At 46.5% G+C, this 24,839-nt stretch overlaps 1 protein-coding gene across 1 annotated transcript in view; it reads left to right on the top strand.

Annotated features, from left to right (window-relative positions):
- Positions 1 to 24,839, top strand: part of LOC147736926 (uncharacterized) — a 251,816-nt gene that overhangs the window by 200,159 nt on the left and 26,818 nt on the right. The window contains exons 6-7 of the mRNA XM_086966781.1: positions 20,469 to 20,620; positions 20,707 to 20,939. Coding sequence (XP_086822907.1) covers positions 20,469 to 20,620; positions 20,707 to 20,939 — 385 coding nt within the window. The remainder of the gene's footprint in view (positions 1 to 20,468; positions 20,621 to 20,706; positions 20,940 to 24,839) is intronic.

Genomic DNA, 24,839 nt, shown 5'->3' with positions numbered 1-24,839 from the left:
AAGCCCTCAGCTCGAGACTGTTGAATCTGGCCCACTAAACTGTCCTGCATTCCTGAGATCAGTTTGGACGATGTCAATTCACTGATTGGGACCATTAAATCGGGTTGCCCGGCGGACCTTGTTCCTGCCCGAGTGATGCATCACATAGGGAACATTCTTAGTCCCACTATTCAGACCCTGATTAACCGCTCGATATCTGAAGGCTTAGTTCCACTAGAGTGGAAAAATGCCCTGGTTAAGCCCATAAGGAAAAACACCTCCGTCCCTTGGTCTGATATGTCCAACTTGAGGCCTATCTCCCTCTTGCCGTTTGTCAGCAAACTGATGGAGAAGCATGTCAACCTTCATCTCTCCAGTTTTATTGAGCGGACCAGTTGCCTGGACCATTCTCAATCAGGGTTCAGGCCAAAGTATAGTACCGAGACTGCTCTCCTTTCGGTTACTGATACTATACGTATGTCCTTGGACAGGGGTCTGTCTGTGGTGTTGGTGCTGTTGGACTTGTCCGCAGCATTCAACACCATATCACATACCACTCTTTTAAGAAGACTAGAGGAGATCGGCCTAGAAAAATCTGCCTTGGCGTGGTTCACCAGCTTCCTTACAGAACGTACCCAGCAGGTGAACATGGGCACCTTCAGTTCCAATCCTTCTAAAATCACTAGAGGAGTCCCGCAGGGCTCCTGTCTTAGCCCAACGCTATTTAATGTTTATGTTGCCTCTCTGGCCAATATTATGAGGTCTTACGGGTTTGTACCTATATCATACGCCGATGACACTCAGTTGTTGTTTACCTTTAAAACCTTCACCCCTGTGGTAAGGCAAGCCTTCTCGAGTGGTATGACGGCGGTCGCCAGTTGGATGGCTAAAAACTTTCTCCAGTGTAATGTGGGAAAGTCAGAAGTCATGCTGTTCGGGGAAGCTAAGATCTTGTGGACTCCTGACTGGTGGCCCACTAGTTTGGGAGAGGCCCCCTCCTCTAAACAGGTGGTGAAAAATCTGGGGGTCGCCTTGACCACGACCTCACACTTGTACATCACGTCAACATCACGGTGGGGTCTTGCTTCCATGTCATCAGCCTCCTTCGGAAGGTGTTCCCTCTCCTCCCCGACAGCTCGAGGAAGACCCTGGTTCAGGCCCTCGTGTTGAGTCGCATGGACTACTGTAACGGTCTTCTCCTAGCGGCCAATGAGGGCGTGTTAAACAAACTCCAAGTAGTACAGAACACCGCAGCACGCCTGGTGACAAATGCTCCCCCCAGAACTCCCTCCCAGCCCCTTCTTAAACTGCTCCACTGGCTGCCCATCCGGAAACGGGTGGAATTTAAGACCTGCTGCGTGGTGCACAAAAGTCTGCATAATCTAGGGCCGTCCTACCTAGCTGACAAATGTGTCCATCATCGCCCCTCACGCAACCTGCGCTCTAGTAACCAGCTCTTACTGCAGATTCCCCGTTTCAGCAAGACCAGACAGGGAGGATGTGCCCTCTCTGTGATGGGTCCACGACTGTGGAACAACCTTCCCTTCTCCCTTGTACCAGCCACTCAATCTTCAGGAAGAGTCTTAAGACCACTCTGTTTCAGTACTAGAGCCTACCTCTCCTTGCACCCTCCGACAGCACTGCGTGGAGATACACCTCCGGGTGTGATTCCGACGCGTTATAAACCCATAAATAAATAAATAAATAAACCTCTCACCCTGTCTGTCTAAATCTATATCTGACTGTCCCACTACCCAGGGCCATCTTGAGGATTTTTTGATTACCATCAATATATATTTTAACAGTTTTTTGAAACCTGATAGAGTTTAACATAAAATGATGTATTTGTTGGCATCATGCAGGTTCGATTTAGCAGAAAATGGGTAATACAATTCTATTTTGTTCTGTATAAGGGTCCTCAAAATATGCCTTTCCCAGGGCCCAAAAAATCCTTTAAATGACACTGTCAGCTTCTCTTCTATGTTCTTAGGATACTAATTTGCAGAATCTGGAGGCTGATGAGAAGATGCTAATCCGGAGCCTAGTAATTTCATTTCTGACAACATTTCTTTCATATTAGGGTCTAGGGGGCATATTAGCAAGGAATTGCAATATTTCTCGCAAAATTTGGTTAGCACATTTTTTTTAATCGCTGCCTATCGCTGCATATGTTAGCGGAAAAAACATGCTATTAGCAACGTTTTCCTCAATTGTGCTAAAAAATCCAGTGATACCGGCAAAATGCGTGAATATCGCTGGAAATCCAGCGATATTCACGCATTAGCGCCAATGGGGGCTTAACCTCACAATCCAACTCCCATTGTATAAACAGGTAAGTCATCTTTTTAGCAGGCGTTAAATTCTAGCGATAATCGCGCTTAGCACAACTTTTTTTATCGCTAAGCCTGCTTTGCTAATAGGGGATAGCGATGTTAGCGACTGCTTTCAGTCGCTGACAGGTTGGGTACACCCACTTTGCATGTCATTAGCGATAAATATCGCTGACATGTACAGCGGTCCGCAAACCGTCGCTATCACCTAAAAGCTGTCGCTAACTGCTGATATCGACAGCTTGCTATTAGGGCGATAAAATTATTGCCGCTGTAGCGGCAAAACGTGCCGCTAAAGCCCTTGCTAATATGCCCCTAGATTTCCTGTGATGGGGCTGTTCCTAGAGATTTCTTTCAAGGTTTAGTCAAGTTACCACAGTCATCCCAATGAGTTTGAATGTTTGGTCTTTGGAAGGTGCCTCTAAGAAAAGCTGTTACCTCACTGGACGTCTTGAGGACCTAAGGCATATATACAGTTGCCGTTGTTCATCCTTTGGGTCTGTGTGGTAACAATATGCTTGAGTTTTCCATCAAATGCATCTGCAGGGGAGTCACATGCTCTTGTGCAGGTGGGCACATCAATCATTCAATCAGGATTTGTACACAGGGACTAATCTCCTGATAGGGTTTCCAGGCGTTTCGTAAGTCCTTGTTGCCCAACAGTCATTGAGTGGTTCTGTTTATAGAAAATATCAATTTAGTTCCTATATCTAAGAAATAATACCCAGGTAGTCACTGGAGGATTTGCTAAGATACCCTAATGGCGAAAAAGCTGCATTTTGCGACCGATTTTACTGGCCAATATTAAAAAAAGAGTTCATGTGACCTCAAATACATGAAAAGTATTCGTCCACATGTGTTCTTAGACTCGAATTATTTAGTTAGTGATAAAGCAAATGGCTGTTTTTTTTTTTTTTTTAGTCACTCAACAGTGTATTGATAGTTTTGATTTTGCATTTCAAAATATTGCTCACCTTCAAGTGTGTTTGTAGTGTTTAGATGTGCCTCCCCCATTTTACATTGCAAAAACATAACAAGAGAACTACAGTGATTAAATCGGTCCCCAGTGCCGCAAACGGCTATATAACAGTCCAGGGGCCATATTACCAAGATGTGCGTTAAAAAACGCACATCGCACATTTCCCTATCGCCGGCTATCGCCGGATTTTATCGCCGTGTTAGCGCGTCATTATCAACGTGCAACATGTAGGCGATATTAAATCCGGCGATAGCCGGTGACAGGGAACATTAGCGAGAGAAAACAAGCGTTGTTGTCACACGCTAATGTGTGCCTTGATAATATGGAGGGGTGGATTCAGCTTTATGATCCACACCCCTATGTTATCAATGCCTAACACCTGATCAGAGCAGGCATTGGGAGACCTGCGATAAACAAGTTTATCGCAGGTCTCCTTCTCCCAACGCCTGCCTTGGTAATAGGGTGTTACCACCTCCAACCACATTTTACATGTGGTTGGACGTGGGAACTCCCACTTTGCATGTCATTAGCGATGTTTCTCGCTGACATGCAAAGTGGGCTTAAGGAAGGCGTTAGCATGCCCTTGTTAATAGGGCGCTAGAAGTATCAACGTTTCTCGGCACAATTCGCCGAAAAAGCAGCGATACTTCACCTTGGTAATATGGCCCTCGGTTCCCATCATTGAAATTGTAGAGTCCTTAACCGGGCCTGACACTCAGGAGTTTCTTGTTAGCTGTGAGTATATCACAGGTGATGCCACTCCATCTGAATTTGTCCACTACCATCCACCTTTGTACATGGAGTACGTTAGGGGGCACTGCTATCCAGAAATGTAAGCGTGTCATTCCTTGGTTCCCCTTTTAGCAAAACCAATCAGTGCACGCCACCATCTCACAGATGGTCCCAGATGTCTTTGGAGTGTATATTTTATTGTATGGTAAAATTTATATGCAGTTTACAGCCCCTGTGTGGGGTGCTGAACTGCTTACCTGCATGGGCAGTATACTACACAGTCTAGGGGGTGTGGTTCAATGTGTGTTGCTTTTGTTTTGGTCTTTTGTAGAAAGTGTTTCTTTGCTGTGTGTGATGACTACCAGGGTGCAATTATTGTGGCATCGGATGTAGTAGTTATCCGTGTGGTGGATGAGGGGTTGTGAGAAATAGATGCTAACTTAACCACGTTGTCCAATCTGAAATAATTTATTCATGAGCATGCATTGATTGGAGTGAAAGATGGTCAGGAGATCTGCTTGGATAGAATTTGTACTATCATCTCATTTCTGATGGATACTTCTAACTGATGATTCCACACCTTTAGAATCTCCCCAGATGCCAGACTGGATACAGACAATTTTTCAAGATGGTTCCTGCATGCCAGTATGTTGCATAGTGAGGCTTCGCATCTACTACGCTCTGCCCTGGAAGTGACAACTGGAGGACCTAAGCATCTTGATATCAGTTCCTTTTAATCTGCACTTAGACGCAGACCTCACCCCTACTTTTTTCTCATCAGTTTACAGGCTTTTTGCTTCACACAATCCTTTTCTAAGTGTGCAATCCTAAAATCATCACAGATTACAAACCTTGTAGAGATGCACACAAATGTTTGTGAAATATCTTCACAAGGTGTGCCTCTCGTGTCTAGGATTGGGCAATGCTCCAAGCCATGAGGGGAGTAGGCCTTGATGAATCCAGAGGAAATCCGAGACCGCAAAGCCAAGCTATAAGTCACTAAGCAGTTCTCATACCAGACCTTCATCCCAATGCAAGTGGGCCCCATCTCAGCCTCACCATCCTCCTACTGAGAAGTTGCAAGGACATTCAGGTGTCCCATGATATTGCTTCCTGTCCTATATTGAGAAACCTATTCTGCTAGTGAATATAATTTACCCTAAGGTTCCGGGTCTGTCAGCAGCGTTGCAATACATGGACTTGTTTAGGAAGGCCATGCTTGCATTATCAGCACATTATCAGATCCATCAGAGGTGTGGTTTGAGACCTCATGGATAGGCTGTGTCACCACTTCTGTGCCATCTGATCCCCCTTTGGGTTCAGCTCCGACTCTTGAGTCGATTCCACAACAAGTGCCACAATCCTCATCTGCTGTGTCAATGCCAGCATACCAGAGATGCCTGCCCCATTGTTCTGTCTAACTCCAAACTAAGGGGCTTATTTGCAAGGAACCTCGTTAAAATGATCGCCGTTTTATCGGCAGGAAACTGTTTTTAGGCGATAGCGACCGGTTTGGGCCCGCTTTGCATGTCAGCGATATTTATCGCTAATGACATGCAAAGTGGGCGTACCCAACCTGTTAGGGACTGAGAGCAGTCGCTAACATCGCTATCGCCTACTATCAATGCAGGCACAGTGATAAAAAAATGTGCGCTAAGCGCGAATATCGCCGAAAACTAACACCTGCTCAGACCACTTCTTAACATGTATATGCAATGGGTTGTTGGATAATCAGGTTAAGCCCCTATTGGTGTTAATGCCTAAATATCGCTGGATTTCCAGCGATATTCAGGCATTGAGCCGCTATCGCAGGATATTTTATCGCATTTGAGATAAATGTTGCTAATAGCACGTTATCTCTGCGGTAAAATCCGGTGATGCACGGTGATAAAAAAATATCGCTAAGCTCATTTAGCGATAAATATCGGTAGTTGTTGATAATATGCCCCTCAGTCTGTAGACATGAAGCACCCTATGGGGGCTCCTGGGAGTTCCAAGGTCTACCAGATAGGTAACCTCTCCCTTCTGTTCACTAATTGCGTGGGGCCACTCCACTTGTCTTGGAGAGCTGTTGGGGCCACAAACTCCAATACCCACACTTTCTGTCTGGGCAGGTAAACAGTCAGCACAGCCTTTGGTCACGCCAGGCCTTTTGCAATTCCTGGCTCGCCTCAAGGTTTTTGGTTGCCTTTTTCATATACTCAGCCCTCCTGGAGCAGAGACCATGGTCCACTATGTCCTGTTTAGGGGGTTTGAGAGGTAACTCCCATCCCTCCTTCACCAGACATAATGGGCCTCTTACAGGATGCCCAAACAAAAGTTCAAAAGGGCTGTAACCAGCCCCCTTCTGAGGAACCTCCCTGTATGCAAATAAAAGGCAGGGTAGTAAGATGTCCCATCTCCGCCTAATCTTTTCTGGGAGACCCTTGATCATACCCTTTAAGGTTTTGTTGAACCATTCAACTAAACCATTGCATTGTGGGTGATATGGTGTTGTAAATTTGTAATTCACGCCACACTCCTTCCACATTGCAATCAAGTAACTAGACATAAAGTTTGCACATCTGTCTGAAACTACCTCCTTAAAGAAACCCACTCTTGAGAACACTCCCAAGAGGGCTCTTGCCACCACAGGTGCTGTTGTGGTCCTAAGGGGAAAGGCTTCAGGCTACCTAGTTGCATGATCCACCACCACCAGGACAAATCTGTGCCCAGATGCTGTCTGAGGATCCATGGGACCAACTATATCAATCCAAACCCTCTCAAAGGGAATAACCACCACAGGTAGTGGTATCCGGGGGGCCTTTGTAGTACCACCTGCCTTACCACTGGCTTGACAGGTGACACAGGAGCGACAAAACTCCTTGGTGTCTTCAGACATATGGGGCCAATGAAAGTGAGGGACAGTTCTGTCCCAAGTCTTGTTCTGGTCCAGGTATCCTGCAAAAGGAATATCATGGGCTAGTGTCAATAGGAAGCCCCTGAACTTCAGAGGTATAACCCAGCTCCTGGAGGCACCTGGCTTGGGGTCTCTACTCTCTGAATACAGGAGTCCATCATCCTAATAAATCTTATGGGTGCCACTAGCATTCCCAGCAGCCTCAGCAGCAGCCTCCTGTCTGAGGGGTTCCAGAGAAGGGCAGCTCAGCTGCGCCTGACTCAGATCTGCCCTGGAAGATCACCCTGTCCCCAAGAACTCAACCTGATCAGGCTCAAGCTCATCTGGGACAGTCCCTCCTTCAGGAGCACAATCATCTCCCTCAAGAGACTGATCATCACTCTGAGTCAGGGGGGGAAGGCACCGCCTTAACCCTACTGCTCCTTTTCTTGGAAGGCACCTGGTCCATTCTTCCAGAATCCAGGGCCTGTTCAGTTTTAGACATTCTGGGCTCAGACCAGGCTGAAGTTGTCTCTAAATCATTGCCAAGCAAGCATTCAACAGGGAGGTATGCACTTACCACAACCTTCTTGAGGCCAGTTACACCTGCCCAGGAGAAATTAACAACTGCCAGGGCATGGTTGATCCTGACATTGCTAGCATTGGTCATTTGGTAAAGTTCACCAAGTATGATCTGCCCAGTTGCCACAAGGTCTTGATTTACCATTGTGACACAGGCCCCAGTGTCTCTGTATGCCAAAGCCTCTTTTCCATTAATTAAAGACTTCCGTCTGTATTTGCCCAGATTACTGTGACTCACAAAGGGGGACATATCCATGCCTCCATCACAGATCAGTACAGCCTTAGTTGGTGCTCTGACTAGGCCAGAGTCCATCTCAGAACCCAGGGTTACCCTTACTACACCCTTATTCTGAGCACCACCACTTGGAGCTGAACTAGGGGGAACAGTTGCCTTAGGGGCAATGGTGGCTGGAGTTGAGTCTTTAGGCCTAGTGCAAACACTAGTCCAATGGCTGTTTTGTTTACAGACTTTACACTACAGTTTCTTTTGGCCTTTCTTCTTGGAAGATTGGGATTCCCCACCAGTTGAAGATATTTGGGGGCCTTGTGAAGACTTCTGGTCTTTACCCTTCTACCCACCCTTATCAGAATCTTGCTTCTTCTGGTCGCCACCCTGGTTCTATACCTTCTGCTTCACCCTGGTTCTGACCCATTTGTCTGCGTTCTTTCCCAATTCTTGGGGAGAGATCAGACCAGAATCTACCAGGTACCAGTGAGGAGCTTGTCTCTACCTTTGCCTGCAAAGTAGAGCCAGAAGATTGCTGCCCACTGCTCCTGGGGGACCTTCTGAACTTTGCAGGCCCTTTCCAGTGCTGTTATCCATTTGTGGATGTCATTCCCACTCTGGTAGGGAGGGACAATCTTGTTTAAATTCCTACGGTCATGAGATCTTTCTCTACCACTAGGGAAGTTGCTGCCACCAAGGGACTGTAGTTTCATCTTTTTTCTAGCTCTTTCAAGCTCTTGGGACTCCCTTTCTAAGGCTAACTGCTGGCTTATTATCCTCAGCTGGGCTTCCTCAAACTTGAGCTGCCTTTCTCTCTTCTCCTGGGAGGATTCCCTCCTATGAGAAGGGACAGAGGTCCCTATAGATACACCAGAATGGTCAGACTCAACAGAAGGATATCTGGGCCTTCTACGTGTACCTCCAACCCTTCCTGGGGACAAAGATAGGGCCACCTTTGCCTTCCTCCTCATCTCCAGTAGGAGCTGCTTGGTCCAGGTCAAGGTGATTGTCACCTTCCTGGTCAGCACCAGAGTCTGAGTTCTTGTGGTTTGTACCACTGGGCTCTCCCTCTGTTGCTGCCCCATCCCCACTGCCTGACCCCTCAGGCTCTAAAGCCTTGCTAGGATCATCCAACAGTAGTACCTCTATAAGGCGTTGGGTGGTGGCACTTTTGCCAGTCTTCAAATTTCCTCATAGTACACAGAGCCCTTAACTCTAAGAAAGGGATTGTGTCATACTTGGATGCCTGTAACATACTGACATCTGGCAGGGACCCACTGGTTCCTGGCCTTGAAGACATTACTAGTAAGGTGTGGTGTATGCACCTACCTTCTCTAGTTGTAGCCTATTAAACTCTCTTGAGTTGTAGAAAGAGTGTGCTAAGCTCTTCACACAACTCTAAGTTCAGTAGAACTGTATTTAAGCTTGTATTATGTGTACCTCTGGTACCTTTAGTGGTTTTCAGTTAGTCAAACACATGAGATTATCGGGTAAAACAATGGCAAGCTGGAATCCCACCGCTGTCACCAATGTGAGAAGATGGCCTGGCATATGCTGTCCACTATTCTAGTGGGCACCTTGCACCAGTCCAAACGACCCTTATTGATGGTAGGTCAAAGACAACCTTCATAGAAAGCTATCCTAGTGGTAGCTGTGGAGAGCAGCCTTCAGGCTAAGTCTTAGAGGAATGTAAAGTATCTTGTTTTACCAGTCTACAATCTCATGAATGACCAAATGAAAGGAGAACCACACCAGGTATATATATATATATATATATATATATATATATATATATATATATATTCACTGAAAAAACCATAGGTTATAGACCATATATAGTTAGGGATTAGCATTTAAAAAACCTTATTTTATTTGCACAAAACCATTGAAATTCCATATATAGTTAGTTGCACTAACTATATATCGCGGACCCGCAATCCACTGCTAATGATGTCACATATTACATCATTCATGACATGGTCAGTGACATCACTGATGACATCACTGATGACATCTCAAATGACATCACTGATGACATCACTGATGACAACACCCAGTGACTGTATGTTTCTGTAAAGTTAAAATATGTCTTACATATTGAAGAATGAGTGGATGTATAAGTGTCTGGATGAAGGATTTAGTAGGTGCATGACTGACTGTATGAGAGAATGATTAAATGTGTCTCACTGAGTGCATGGGTTAGTGATTAAAGTGTCTTAATTTGGCAATCATTATTTATGTTCTTCTGTAAACTGCTGCATGTTTAAATCAGTAGCTATATCAGTAACTATATGGGTTATTGAATGGTTGCCCAAGTATTTGTATGGGAGACTGAGTATGTGTGTGGGTGGCTGGGAGGTGTATAACTCTGTGCATAGATGTGTGAGCAGTTGATTCCCTAGGTGTATGGCTTCAAAAGTGGATGTAGAAACAGCTGTATGGACAGTTGACTGTGTGCATGAGTATATTGGTGAGTGAATGGATATCTCAGTTCTACATGTCAAAGTAAGTACATATGTAAAACACACTCCATGTGAGAGTTGACATATATAAATAACTGAACATAAGAGCCAGTGAATGTGAGAGTGGCTGTATGAATCATTGTGAACTTGTATCAAGGATTGTATAAGAGAGTAAATATGTGTTAGTATATGTTTGAATAAGTAAGGTGTGTATAACTGTATAGTTGAGGAAATGGAGGTGTGATTGATTCTTTGCATGGCTGACTAGGTGTGTGAGTAACTCCATGGATGTGTGACAGTCTGTGAGTACCTGTTTACACTGAGTGTATCTAAGGTTATATTAGAGTCTGAAGATGTATTATCACATAAATGATATCATCAGTGATGTAATCAGTAATGTCAAATGAGATGTCAGTGATGTCATCAGTGATGTCATTTGAGATGTCATCAGTGATGTCATCAGTGATGTCATTTGAGATGTCATCAGTGATGTCATCAGTGATGTCACTGACCATGTCATGAATGATGTAATATGTGACATCATTAGCAGTGGATTGCGGGTCCGCGATATATAGTTAGTGCAACTAACTATATATGGAATTTCAATGGTTTTGTGCAAATAAAATAAGGTTTTTTAAATGCTAATCCCTAACTATATATGGTCTATAACCTATGGTTTTTTCAGTGAATTTTCAAGGTTTTGTAAATGCAAATTCCTAACTATATATGGTCTATAACCTATGGTTTTTTTTGTGAATTTCATTGGTTTTTTAAAAGCTAATATCTATAGCTGTAAAATATATTCTTTATTAAGTGACGTATCACGTAGCCCGTGAGACGCCTCATGATGCATCGCATAACCGTGACGTATCGTCTCTGCAGCGCAAACCAAACCCAAAACGTAAGCGCGCCAAAACACGCTTAAAGATATATATATTTTTTTTAACCCTTAATTAGACAAAATCCACACGTGCACATATCACAAACGTTCAAAAAACACAATATGTCGGACTCCCATCAATCCTAGGGGTTCAGGAGGGGTCTGCCTTACCCCTTTCATTCATTTACACCTTTTTTTTTTCCACCTCTTGTCTCTCGATCCCACAGAGAGACAAGATGGCGGCCTCTCCAGACTGTTTACAATGATAACAGCCAATCAGCTTCTCCTCAGACTCCCGTTACACTGCCGGTTAGCTGCCCGGTTCGCGTACCAAGACGCGTCTCTACGGCGAAAAAATCGGAATTTTTTTTTTTGGGCCCAGCGTGGCTCTATAATATCCCCTCATCAATCCTAGGGGGTCAGAAGGGGTCTACCTTGCCCCTTTCCTTCATTTCCCCCTTTGTTTTGGCCTCCTCTTGTCTCTCGATTCTACCGAGAGACAAGATGGCGGCCGCTCCGAACTGTTTACAATGTTGACAGCCAATCAGCTACTCGTCAGACTCCCGTTACACTGCCGGTTAGCTTCCCGGTTAGCTGCCCGGTTCGCGTACCAAGACGCGTCTCTACAGCGAAAAAAACAGATTTTTTTTTTTTTTTTTTTGGGCCCAGCGTCGCTCTATAATATCCCCTCATCAATCCTAGGGGGTCAGAAGGAGTCTACATTGCCCCCTTTCCTTCATTTCCTCCTTTGTTTTGGCCTCCTCTTGTCTCTCGATCCTACCGAGAGACAAGATGGCGGCCGCACCGGACTGTTTAGAATGTTGACAGACACCGGAGAGCCAATCAGCTTCGCATCGCAAAGTTCCGATAAGCGAAAAGTACGCGAACCGGATCGCTGCCCGGAGCGCTGTTACAGATATATATCTTGATTTAAACGTTAATTTCTCAAAATCCACTGAAGCACATATATTGAGACCTAGCAAAGGCACATCGGGCTAACAGTCCCTACAATTTTGCCAAGTTTTGTGCAAATCCATTCAGCCGTTCGAGCTAAAAGTGAGGCCAACCGCCCTATGGAAATTAACATGGGAAAAACGCGTTTTGGGACCCCCCTTTTTTCTCAGCCCCCCCTTGACGAAACCCCCCCAAATTTCTAGGAGCTGCTCAGAAACAAAATGTGCCATTTTCCTGAAAATTTCAGCCGATTCCGTCCACAAACGCCAAAGTTATTAGACATAGAATTTTCAGAAATCCCATAGAGAAAAAATCCTAACTATATATACCTACTGGCTATCGCCAGTAGGTAATATATATATATATATATATATATATATATATATAGAGATATATATATATATATATATCTATATATCTATATATATATATATATATATATAAAATATATATATATATATAAAATATATGTATTTATTCTAAACACATCCCGCTAGTCTCTTTATGAGGTTAGAGGCAAAAGTACATAAGGAATTCCTAAAAGCACACAGTAAATTAGCACAATATACATTGAACCCTAGGGGCGTACCAAACCATACATTAAGAAAGTGGTATAAGAACCATGACTTGACTAAACACAAGGCCTAGAGCCTGTAGAATCGCTGTGGCCACCAGGAACCCCCAAGGTAGAGACACAGGGGGCCCACGGAGGATGCGTGCTGTGTGAGAACACAGCCACGGGACACCGTTAGATTCAATGGGGAAAGACGCTGTTGGAAATTTGAAGATAAAGGACACTTAGGAGAGGACTTTGAGCAAACCTCTTTAGACTTAAGGGGTTCTAGGGTCAACACCCACGGGAGCACCGGAGTACTCAAGTTACTACACCCAGGGAAGCCGGGTGCATAGGTGTCTTTTGGTGTCGGGAATCGTCGTCGTCAGCAGGGAAAGGGTTAATGAACAGTTATGTTATGTTATGTTATCGGCACTTTTAAAGCGCACAGTTGCCCCAGCAAAGGGGATTCCCGGCGCTTCAGACAGGCAAAAGACATAACACAAGAGACATCAAAGAGTCAGGTAGCAGAAGAGCGGAATGCTAAAGTGCAGAAGGAAACAGATGGGTTCTAATAGCCCTCCTGAAATCAAACAAGTCATCCAATGCACGAATTTGGGATGGAAGTGAGTTCCATAACTTAGCAGCTAAAACACGGAAGGATCGTCCTCCGGCGTGGCAGAGCTTGAACCGTGGGTCGGGACCACAGCCAGGTTTTGACCCAAAGACCTCAGAGAACGAGAAGGAACATAGGGAATAAGAAGGTTCTCAAGGATCTGGGGGGAGGACAATTTAAGAATCTTAATAGACAGACATGAGGTCTTAAAATCAATCCGTTGCACCATGGGCAGCCAATGTAGTGTCCGGATAGTTTCTTTCGCGGAACAAAACCTCGGTAGACCTATCAGAGCTCTAGCAGCAGTATTTTGAACACGCTGCAACCGGGCGACTTCCGCCTGGTTGGACCCTAACAGGAGCGAGCTGGCGTAGTCAAGCTGTGATAAGATAGTAGCCTGCATAATCAGCTGCCTGGTAGGGGCGTTGAAAAATTTCAGGATGGGCCTAAGCCCTCGCAAGATCCCAAAACAAGTAGCTGCCACTTTTTTTGTGTGGCTGCAGAAACTGAGGGCAGAGTCTAGCCAGACACCCACGTTTTTAACCTCCGAAACGGGAGTTGGAGTGACACCTAACTCTGGAGGCCACCACTTCACCCCAAAGGCTGCTCTGTTTGCCCACGATCAGGACCTCCGTCTTCTTAGCATTGAGCTGAAGACAGTTAGCTGTCATCCAGCCAGCTACTGCTAAGAGACCGTCCCGGAACCTGGGGGCCTCAAGGTCGGACCTCCCACTCAGTGTCACCGCCAGCTGCGTATCGTCAGCATAGGAGACCATATTCATGTCCCAATGCTTTGCGACCGCAGCCAGCGGCTGCACATACAGATTAAACAATGTGGGACTCTGTGCCGACCCTTGAGGCACTCCCTGTTCGAGCGGATAGGATTTAGACTCAAAGGGCGGGGTTGCAACCCTGAATGAGCGATCGGATAAAAATGACCGAAACCAGTCCAGTGCTGTACCAGAGACCCCGGCCTGTTCCAGACGTTGCAGCAGAATCGAGTGTGAAACCATATCAAACGCGGCACTGAGGTCAAGTAATACCAGTGCCGCAGTCTGACCGGAATCAAACACAGACCGCAGATGTTCCGTCTTTTCCAATGGCGATCTGCTGCAAAGTGCTACTGCTGTCATAGAGGAAAGTGTCAGGTGTGATCCAAGCCTGGATCGAAGATGAGAAGAACCTGAAAGCAGAGGGGACAGAGTCTGGGTCACTTGCCAGTGACCAGGGGCACGATAGTCAAATGCCCTCAGATGTTGGGTGATTTCAGGTGACGAAGGTGAAGCTTGAGTCTTCAGCCACGAGGACCAGGAGGCGTCGATAAAAACCAGGATCTGGAAATGAGCTGTCCCACAAAGCATGTCGAGTGCTGCGTGTCAGTGCCCGGATTGAACCCAACAAGCCTTGGCAACAGCAACCCATGCCGGAATCAAAGAAATGCTTTGGTGAAGATCAGCAAGGTCTGAGGGACTCACCATGTGGTGGGGAGTCAGGGCACATCTGGAGCAACCAGGGAAGCCCAAGGAAAATCAGAGTTGCCTTCACAGGGACCGACCAGTTGACGGACATGGAATTGCGAAGGAGCCTCAAGCAGAAATGCAAGAAGCAGGCTCACGGACCACTCATGGAGTGTAGGCCTACTATCTTTGATGCAGATGGTGCTTGGAGATTGGACTACAAGTAGCTGAAAGCAGAATTTCAAGAGATTTCGAGAAGTCAATGCACTAGCAAATGTGCATGGTGTTCAGGAGTTCTGGATCCACGTCACTCGTGAGGGCTGCGGGTCTCAGCTTTCCTGGGGTCTTGAGTCGGCTTTCGAGAAGTCTGGAAATCCTCTTCCTGGGCTGCAAATACTTCGGAGTCCGACAGGAGCTTCAGAGATGCAGATTGGCAAATACTTTGATGGTGGCTGCCAAGCAGGGGAGTCACTCCTTGACCCCAAGGGAGATTCTTCTGTCCTCTAGTCTTTAGTAGAGGATCAAAGTTCCAGAATTCAGCTTCAGAGTTTCATCCAGGTGTAATCTAAAGTCCTGTTGCCAGGGTTCCCTACTTATACTAAAGAAAGGGGTTGGACATACTCTGGGGACCCACCTATGGGAGGGTCTGGAAAGAGGGGTGGCTACCCCCATTTCCTATGTCCAGTTTTGCACCAGAGCAGGGGCTGGTAGCCCCTGCAACCATTTTGAACTGAGCAATGCACAGGGACACTAGTGCAGACTTTCAAAGCACTCATGGAGTGCACCCACCCAGCCTCACTACTAACCCTGGGCAAAGCACTACGCTACGCTACGCTCGCGTAGTTTGCGAAATTTGTGCTACTTCGCACTATGCGAACTGCACATAGCACAGTGAGAACACGCGTAAAGTAGTGTAGCATAGTGCAGCCGTCATTTTTTGCTTGCTCGCGGTCCTCAACGTCAAGTTGGCGACCGCGAGCAAGCAAAATGACATCCGGGCGAGACTTTTTCCACGTTTGCGATCAAGTTGCCGATTGCGAACGTGGAAAATAACCCTCCCGGCGAGATTCTCAATGCGTGGAGGTCAGGTTTCTCATTGCGAGTGGTCGCGTATGCTCGCGACCGCTCGCGATGAGAAACTACCAGTCCGCGTTGAGAAAGCTGTTGCTCAAGTAAAAATCTACTCGAGCGGCAGAAAACTACAGCTCGCACTGTGCAAGTTGCCGTTTTCAATGATTGCACAGTCCCGGATGCTTGTCCGCACTGTGCAATCATTGAAAACGGCATCTTGCACAGTGCGAACAGGGTACTACGCAGTCCGCGTAGTGCTATGCGTAGCTCTCGTAGTGCGAAGTTCGTGAATTACGCCCAGGGTTACCCAATATACTAAAGCCTGTGTGGGAGGTGGTTACACCTTCCTGTGACACGAAACGTATTGTCCAGGCCTCCCTTGCCAGAGTTTCGGTCAGCAGGGGAGGCCAGACTCCTGTCTGTGGCTGCAGCATCCATTCATTTTGTGATGCCAGGGCTCGTTTAAACTATTACCAGGTAGACCAGTGTGTACATGTCTCTCCCTGTAGAAAGGTGGAATTCTATCCCCGCCACCAGAACTGTCGGGGGGGGTAGCATTCCAAAGTGTTTGAAACCAAACACAACATGGTTCCATGCAGCCATTGCAAAGTTGTCATTAACTGCAAGGTTATAATGCACTTAAGGGTATATGGTCTGGCTGCAGCACGGAACAGCCTCAGAGAATAGATTCCGAAAGCTGCAGAGGGGCTCAGCTCATGCTTCGGCACCCTCTCACATGAAACCAAGCACCCTGTCTTCAGGATTGATAAGGCCTGCCATAGGAGTGACTTATATATATATGTATCAGTGATATAAGTTAGATATAGGTAACCTTATCTTAGTTAGGGGTGCATGCACCACTTTACTCAGGCTGCAGTAGCAGACCTGTGGTTCCATTTTGCATGGCATCCCAGGGGTGGCAAAATACATGCTTCAGACCCTGGTAGGCCTCTGGGATACGTATGCCCTTAGTACCTAAGGTACCATGTACTAGGGACTCACAAGGGTAACCCAGTAACCAATCTTGAGTGTACCTAAAGTACATGCCATCAATTTAGAGAGAAAGCAGCTAAGCTGGGGTCCTGGATAGCAGGGCCCAAGCCAGACTAAAGTCAAAAAACAGTGAAACACCAGCAAAAATTGGGGAAGCAGATCGTACTCTCCTACAGCCTGACCCTCTTAAATGCACTTAATCTATGAAAATGTCACACCTAATCAATCTGAAACATTAGCAGCTATACTCAAATGGGTGCATTTTCAGTTGTTTACACAATTCCCTCGTCTGGTGCAGCAGCTCTTCAAAAATATTTTCTAAACTTCTCATCACCTTCCCTGAAACCACAATCTCTACATATATTCATCAATCGGGCCCATATCATTGATTCCACTTACACACTTTCAGTCTATTTCATGGATTGATGAGATTCGAGAAAGAGCAGCTGGATCCTTGCGGAGTATCTAAAATTGAACAAACTATTTATATTATATACATCTGCAGTTTATTCTCTTACCTTGGTTTATTGTTCAAAACAAATATTTCAGGCACACCACTATGACTATAGGGACAGATATTCGCTAGTAAAAATTAGGCTTGGATGAATAAGACCAGCTTAATTCTTCTTATAACCAATTTTATTTATCAGAATTATCCTTGTCTTGACGCAATTTGGCTTTACTTTATTAGGCTCATTTATTGAATTTGATTCAATCTAGAGTAAGAAAAACGTTTAATTTTAAAGTTCAAAGAAATATAACATTTATTAATTTCAAAGGACAGTGGATTTTTAGTGAAAGACATAATAGTTCCAAGAACACATTTCCTCCTAATTCCCTATCTAAACCCACTCATCTACACTCCACTCTCAATCAGGCTAAGTCCTAATTCTCAAAAAAGAATTATTTCAAAGTCTCTTACGTGACAGGATTCAGTCAGCAGTCCGACAGCATTTCAGGATACCAAGATGAAATCAGAAAAGAGGGTTTTTCTGTCATCGAAACCTGTTCCTTTATACCCTTTCTAACTAACTAAAATTTAACAATTTATCTCATGTCAGGTAAAATCCACACTCTGATTGGCTCCTCAAAAAGTGCAAACGCAAGAAATCTGCAGATAGGAACTTTAACTTCTGTGATACCATTGGAAGCATAAAAGTCTTTTGTCTCTTGTAAGAAATTAGCTCATCCATGTCCATAAATTGATATAGTCGCTTCCATTCCCACGGTTGAAACCCGGACTTTCAGTTTGTTGACAAGCACACAATGCATCATGACTTCTCTATCCTTGAACTGTTCAGTACGAGCGTAGGCCGTTCATTTCAGCCGCAGCATCTCGCCAGATCGGCGCATGCGTCTTTCACTTCAGTTACCTGGCCTCAAACTGGAGCCATCTTTTACCAGGCCTCAGAGGGTATTCGGGAACTATTACTGAAACAAACACAGATAACTCACGGACCTCTACTTAAGACGGTCATTAGAGGTGAGTCAGCCTTGGATAAGGTAATCGCTTTACTACGCTGCACACTAGGCACTTGGCATTTTCTGCGCTTTAGTGATTTACTCGAGGAAGCGAGCGCTCTGTTTTAAAAATATTCCCTTTTGTTCACTCTATAATTTAATATTTTCGTTCTTATCCCCTGATTTTAATCTGGCCCATTAGCGCTTACCTGCACTATAATCGGTATCTTCACCGCTGTTTGAGCGGGTCTCTAGGTGCTCCACACGGCGATTCTGCAGCCATTTTGGGGGTAGGCTGGGACATTTGACGGGCGCCATTTTGGTTAGCGCTCTAGTGTTCCAGGCATACTCACGGACCTCTACTTAAAACTGCCATGGAAACGCGCAGAGGTTACGCGCAGCGGGCGCGCCGTATTCGCACCGGAGTCGAGCCAGAGTCATGCCCGTCTGCGCCCGTCAGCGCTAAGGAAGCGCCAGGCGCCAGGGACTCTGCCCCTCAGATCATAGGAGGTTTGTATTCCAGGGAGGAGTTGCTGATTTTTAGACAGCTGTCCCCATGCTGTGCCTTCGGGCCTTGTGACCCGCTGTGTGGTCCTTTCAGTTGCTCATGCGGCAACTTCTCTCTTAAGAACCCAACCCCTATTTCTGCTCTTATTGAGCTCACCACCGCTGATTCACCACATATAGGGCCTGTGACCCCCCGAGAACTTATTATCTTGCATCTTAATGTGAGGTCGATGGTCAAAAATCACTCTGCGATTCATGATATCATTATGGAGGAGGTCCCAGACCTTCTCCTCATGACTGAAACGTGGCTACAGGAGGAGGCTACAGCAGTAGTGAATCTGGCACTTCCGCAGGGGTATTCCATCTATACCCATAATCGTAATTCTAGGGGTGGGGGCATTGCCATGGTAGTCAAGTCTTGTTATCCTTGTAACTGGAAAGTATTGAACCTGGATGGCTGCGAGAGTGCACACTTTACTGTCACGGACAGCCACCATTTCACCTTCTCCGGACTGTTGATTTATCGTCCGCCTGGCAATGATAATGCCTTCAGGAAAGCTCTTCCTGAAATGGCTAGCTCCCTCGCAATGGGTTCTGCCAATTTTAGTATCCTTGGAGATCTTAATCTCCATTTTGATCGCCACCTTACTCCATCAATTGGCAGCACTATTGCAGATCTAGAGGCACTACAGTTAAGTCAGCTGGTCACTCACCCTACACATGTGGGTGGCGATATATTGGACCCCATATTTTCGAATTTGCTGGGTGCCAAGGTTCCACAGCCAAGCCCAGTTGCCTGGTCCGACCACTTTTTAGTGAAATTGTATCTTACGATTGGTGACCTTCCTTTTAAACCATTAGATAGAGCCGTCCTTAAACGTCCTTGGAAAAAACTAAAGCTTGAAGATTTCCACCGCCTTCTTGTTGAAAATCCGCTTGGTCCCCTCAATGAGGTGGAATCTGGCTATGATCTTTTTTGTGCTTGGATTGGCCGGGCTCTAGATGCTTTGATCCCCGCCATTTGGAGCAAATGTCGCTCCTTAGAACCAAGTCCATGGTATGATAGTGCCTTGCTACCGCTAAAAAAAGCTTGTAAACAAGCGGAACGGGACTGGCGGAAAACTTATGAAGCTGGGAAAAAGACTGCATACCTCACTAAAGTTAAAAGCTATCATAGAGCCATATGTAGGGCCCGTGCGGCCTATTATTCTAAAGAGTTTAAAAACTACCTCCCCAGTGCTGCCGTCTGCCATTGGCCGATGGCACCCCACCCGCGCACGAAAACGCCCGCACCGCGGCGGAATTACCGCCACTGGTTAACGGGTTAAAGAAATAAAACCTATTCTGTTTCCCTCCCCCTTTACTAAGGTAATCCCATTAGTTGTTACCTAACATTTTAAAGCACATTTATGTGTTTATACTTACTTTAGCCCACAAACTTGCCACATATATATAGACAGAAGCACATTTATAAGCTGCATTCTATTATTTTATATATTAATCTTGGCAGCTATGAATATGCCCACAGCCCCTGGGGGTTGGGAAAGAATACCAAATGGACTTAATAACAAGAAGAACGGTTGGTCCTTCAAAAACCCATATGTGAGGCCTTTTTAGGGTGTGGGCAGTGTGGTACAGGCTCGCATACGAGTCCGCATGATCCATGGCATGCCTGGCTGGTGATTTGAGTGAAGTTGTGCCTATTGTAATTAAAATTACTGATAATAACTGATACTGATAATGGAAGTGTGGTTAGTAGTATAATTTCAGTGTTATTTCTATTAATTTACTCTTGCTCCTCATTTCAGCCTCGCAGCAGATGCTCTTCGATGGACTTGCAATTTCCTTTGGGATGATTGAGGAGCTGGAACGCCTTCAGAATGAGGGTGATTTCAGAATGAAGAAATCCTCATACCCAACGATGGGGTACAAACCTCTGCACTCCCGGGATGTGCCCGAGGTAAGACACCGCAGAAGTATTGTACTTCTTCTTCATGCAACAAGCAGGCGTGGGTTGTCTGATCATTGCCTCATTTCCGCACACAGGCTGTGAGTAAAGTGGAAGCATCCCTTGCTACGCTCGGCGCGCAGTTACGGTTCGCCCCCCCGGACGCCTCAGCGCCAGCCAAATGGAAAATACTAGAAGCGGTTCTACAATGGCTCGGAACCAGATCATTGTACGGAAAAAGGAAAACTTCAGTGGATCACTATGCTGTAAACATTCTGGAACTGCTGTATTTTGGGAAAATGAACATGCACTCACAGATGACAAATAACAGGTAAGGATGAGGATCTCTCGGGGAGGGGTCAGCTTGTCCTCTCACAGGCGCAGCATGGAACGGCGTGTTCGTGTCTTCACGCATGGGCCGGTGACCTCTGCGCACCGGCTTCAACCGGCAGTGTTATTCTGGCTTTATTCAGGTGTGCTGAAAGCCACTCACTTTTACAGGCTCTATGAGATACTTAAACAAATGAGATACTTGTGACAGCTCCAGTGAACTGCATTGCATGGCCTGCCTCATTAGCCTGGAAAAAAGTGCTGACTGGCATTTGACCCCCTATTTGCACTTATCTGGGCCTTATTTATAAGGCCCTGCATCACCTTTTGTGACGCACCAGCGACGTAAAAATTGTGCCTTGTTGCACCATAGTAGATGAATCACTTTGTAAACCCCTGCACCACATTACACAGGCGCGCAACACCCATTGGGCTCACCGGGCTTCAGCCCCCCCCGTCGCCTCCTCTGCCCGGGCTAAGATCACACGCACTGAAATGGTGCAGGAAGGCTGCACATCCGATCCAGAAGGTGATTGTTTAAATGCTTTCCGAGAGGCCCAGCAGCCCGAGCCAGACAGCGAGCCTCTGAGCAGTTTCAGCGAGTGAACCGACCACCCTGCCCCCACCTCTTGTGTTTCCTTTTGGAGTGGCGCAGAGGTGAAATCCTTGCCTGAAGGCAGGGATTTCACCTAAGCACTTGATGGGTTGTGAGCATGGGGTGTGAAGATGTGCACAGCAGGGGGAAGGCATGGCCAGTTAAGGTGATGCTTTTCCTTTGTAAAGGAATTCCTGCTGGCATCTTAGCCCATGGGGTGCTGTCTGTGCACTTGTATAGATGTGTATTCCATACAAGTGCACAGACAGCAAACCCTGGGCTATGACGCCAGCAGGAATTATTTTACAAAGGAAAAGCTTCACCTGCACTGGCCATCCCTTTCCCCCTGCTGTCTGTGCATTTGACCCACATTGATCTACACAGTGAGACCTTCGGGAGGGGCTGGATGCCAGGACACAGTGCTGCTGATCAGCCAGACTCCACAGTATAGTATCAGAAGAGCAGGCAGCAGTTTTTTGTGTAAGTGTAAGTTCCAGTAACTTTAATGCATTTTTCAGCACAGCATTACCTACTGCCTGCATATCTAGGTTACTGTGAATGTTGTTCTTGACTTACATACATAGAAACGTCTAAGACGACAGTCCCCTCTAAATATGCAAATGTAGTGTAAGTTTGTAGTGTTCATTTTTTTTGGGGTGCTAGTGGGTAATTTTAGAGTTCAGGGTGGGTGTGGGTTTTATGGTGCCAGTGAGTAATTTTATGGTTCAGGGTGGGTCACGGGTGGGTTACGGATTGGGGTGCAAGGGGGTAATTTTAGGGTTCTGAGCGGGTATGGGTTTTGGGGTTCCAGGGGTAATTTTAGGGTTCAGGGTAGGTATGGGTTTTGGGGTGCCAGGGGACATTTTAGGGTTCAGCGTGGGTATGTGTTTTGGTGTGCCAGGGGTAATTTTAGGGTTCAGGGCAGGTGTGGGTTTTGGGGTTCCAGGGGACATTTTAGGGTTCAGCGTGGGTATGTGTTTTGGTGTGCCAGGGGTAATTTTAGGGTTCAGGGCAGGTGTGGGGTTTGGGGTGCCAGGGGACATTTTAGGGTTCAGCGTGGGTATGTGTTTTGGTGTGCCAGGGGTAATTTTAGGGTTCAGGGCAGGTGTGGGTTTTGGGGTGTCAGGGGGCAATTTTAGGGTTCAGGGTGGGTATGGGTTATGGGGTGCCAGGGGGGAATTTATGGTTCAGGGTGGGTATGGGTTATGGGGTGCCGGGGGGAATTTATAGTTCAGCATGGGTATGGGTTTTGGGGTGTCAGGGGTAATTTTAGGGTTTAGGGCAGCTGTGGGTTTTGGGATGTCAGGGGGCTATTTTAGGGTTCAGGGTGGGTATGGGGTGCCAGGGGACATTTTAGGGTTCAGCGTGGGTATGTGTTTTGGTGTGCCAGGGGTAATTTTAGGGTTCAGGGCAGGTGTGGGTTTTGGGGTGTCAGGGGGCAATTTTAGGGTTCAGGGTGGGTATGGGTTATGGGGTGGCAGGGGGGAATTTATGGTTCAGGGTGGGTATGGGTTATGGGGTGCCGGGGGGAATTTATGGTTCAGCATGGGTATGGGTTTTGGGGTGCCAGGGGTAATTTTAGGGTTTAGGGCAGGTGTGAGTTTTGGGATGTCAGGGGGCTATTTTAGGGTTCAGGGTGGGTATGGGGTGCCAGGGGACATTTTAGGGTTCAGCGTGGGTATGTGTTTTGGTGTGCAAGGGGTCATTTTAGGGTTCAGGGCAGGTGTGGGTTTTGGGGTGTCAGGGGGCAATTTTAGGGTTCAGGGTGGGTATGGGGTGCCAGCGGGGAATTTATGATTCAGGGTGGGTATGGGTTATGGGGTGCCGGGGGGGGAATTTATGGTTCAGCATGGGTATGCGGTTTGGGGTGCCAGGGGTAATTTTAAGGTACAGGGTGGGTGTGGGTTTTGGAGTGTCATGGGATTAATTTTAGGGTTCAGCGTGGGTATGTGTTTTATAGTGCCAGGGGTAATTTTAGGGTTTAGAGCAGGTGTGGGTTTTGGGATGTCAGGGGGTTACTTTAGGGTTCAGGGTGGGTATGAGTTATGGGGTGCCAGGGGACATTTTAGGGTTCAGCGTGGGTATGTGTTTTGGTGTGCCAGGGGTAATTTTAGGGTTCAGGGCAGGTGTGGGTTTTGGGGTGTCAGGTGGCAATTTTAGGGTTCAGGGTGGGTATGGGTTATGGGGTGCCAGTGGGGAATTTATTGTTCAGGGAGGGTGTGGGTTATGGGTTGCCGGGGGCATTTAAGGTTCAGCATTGGTATGGGGTTTGGGGTGCCAGGGGTAATTTTAAGGTTCAGGGTGGGTGTGGGTGTGGGTTTTGAGGTGCCATGGGGTTAATTTTAGGGTTCAGCATGGGTATGTGTTTTATAGTGCCAGGGGTAATTTTAGGGTTTAGGGCAGGTGTGGGTTTGGGATGTCAGGGGGCTATTTTAGGGTTCATGGTGGGTATGGGTTATGGGGTGCCAGATGGGAATTTATGGTTCAGCATGGGTATGGATTTTGGGGTGCCTGGGGTAATTTTAAGGTTCAGGGTGGGTTTGGATTTTGGGGGGCAAGGGGGAATTTATGGTTCAGCATGGGTATGGTTTCTGGGGTGTCAGGGGTAATTTAAGGTTCAGGGCGGGTATGGGTTTTGGGGCTCCAGGGGGGTGATTTTAGGGTTCATGGTGGTATTGGGTTTTGGGGTGCCAGGGGGTAATTTTAGGGTGTGGGGTGGGTATGGGTTTTGGGGTGCCGGGGAGGGATAATTTTAGGGATAGGATGGGTATGGGTTTTGGGGTGCCAGGGGTAATTATAGATTTCAGGGCGGGTATGGGTTTTAGGGTGTGAGGGGGTTAATTTTAGGGTTCAGCGTGGGTATGGGTTTTGGTGTGCCAGGGGTAATTTTAAGATTCAGGGTGAGTATGGGTTTTGGGGGGCAATGCATCAAACTAACAAAAATGTGTGCTTTAATTGTTGTCCAGTTTCAAATGCAGAATTCACCACATTTTTTTCTCAGCTTGACCTGAGCATTAACCGATCCTGATTATCTGCCATTTTAGTTCCGCCCCATTGATTTACATTAGCCACGCCCCTTCATCTGCCATGTTAGCCCCCCCCGAAATTAAGACCTAGTTGCGCCCCTGACATTACACCTGCACCAGGTATAATGTATGCAGGGGGGACGTATGACGCAAGAAAGGGTCATGGAAGTGACGTAGTGAAATCTACCAGACTTCTAGGACGCAAATGTGTCAATTTCTTACGCCTGCCTCACAGCTGGCGTAAGACTGATGCAGGCCCTTTCACATGTGGCTTGCCCCA

This window comes from Lissotriton vulgaris, chromosome 1_1, assembly GCF_964263255.1.
Source record: "Lissotriton vulgaris chromosome 1_1, aLisVul1.2, whole genome shotgun sequence".
Taxonomy (NCBI): Eukaryota; Metazoa; Chordata; class Amphibia; order Caudata; family Salamandridae; genus Lissotriton; species Lissotriton vulgaris.
Note: the sequence above shows the minus strand (reverse complement) of the source record. Positions and strands in the feature narration are given on the sequence as shown.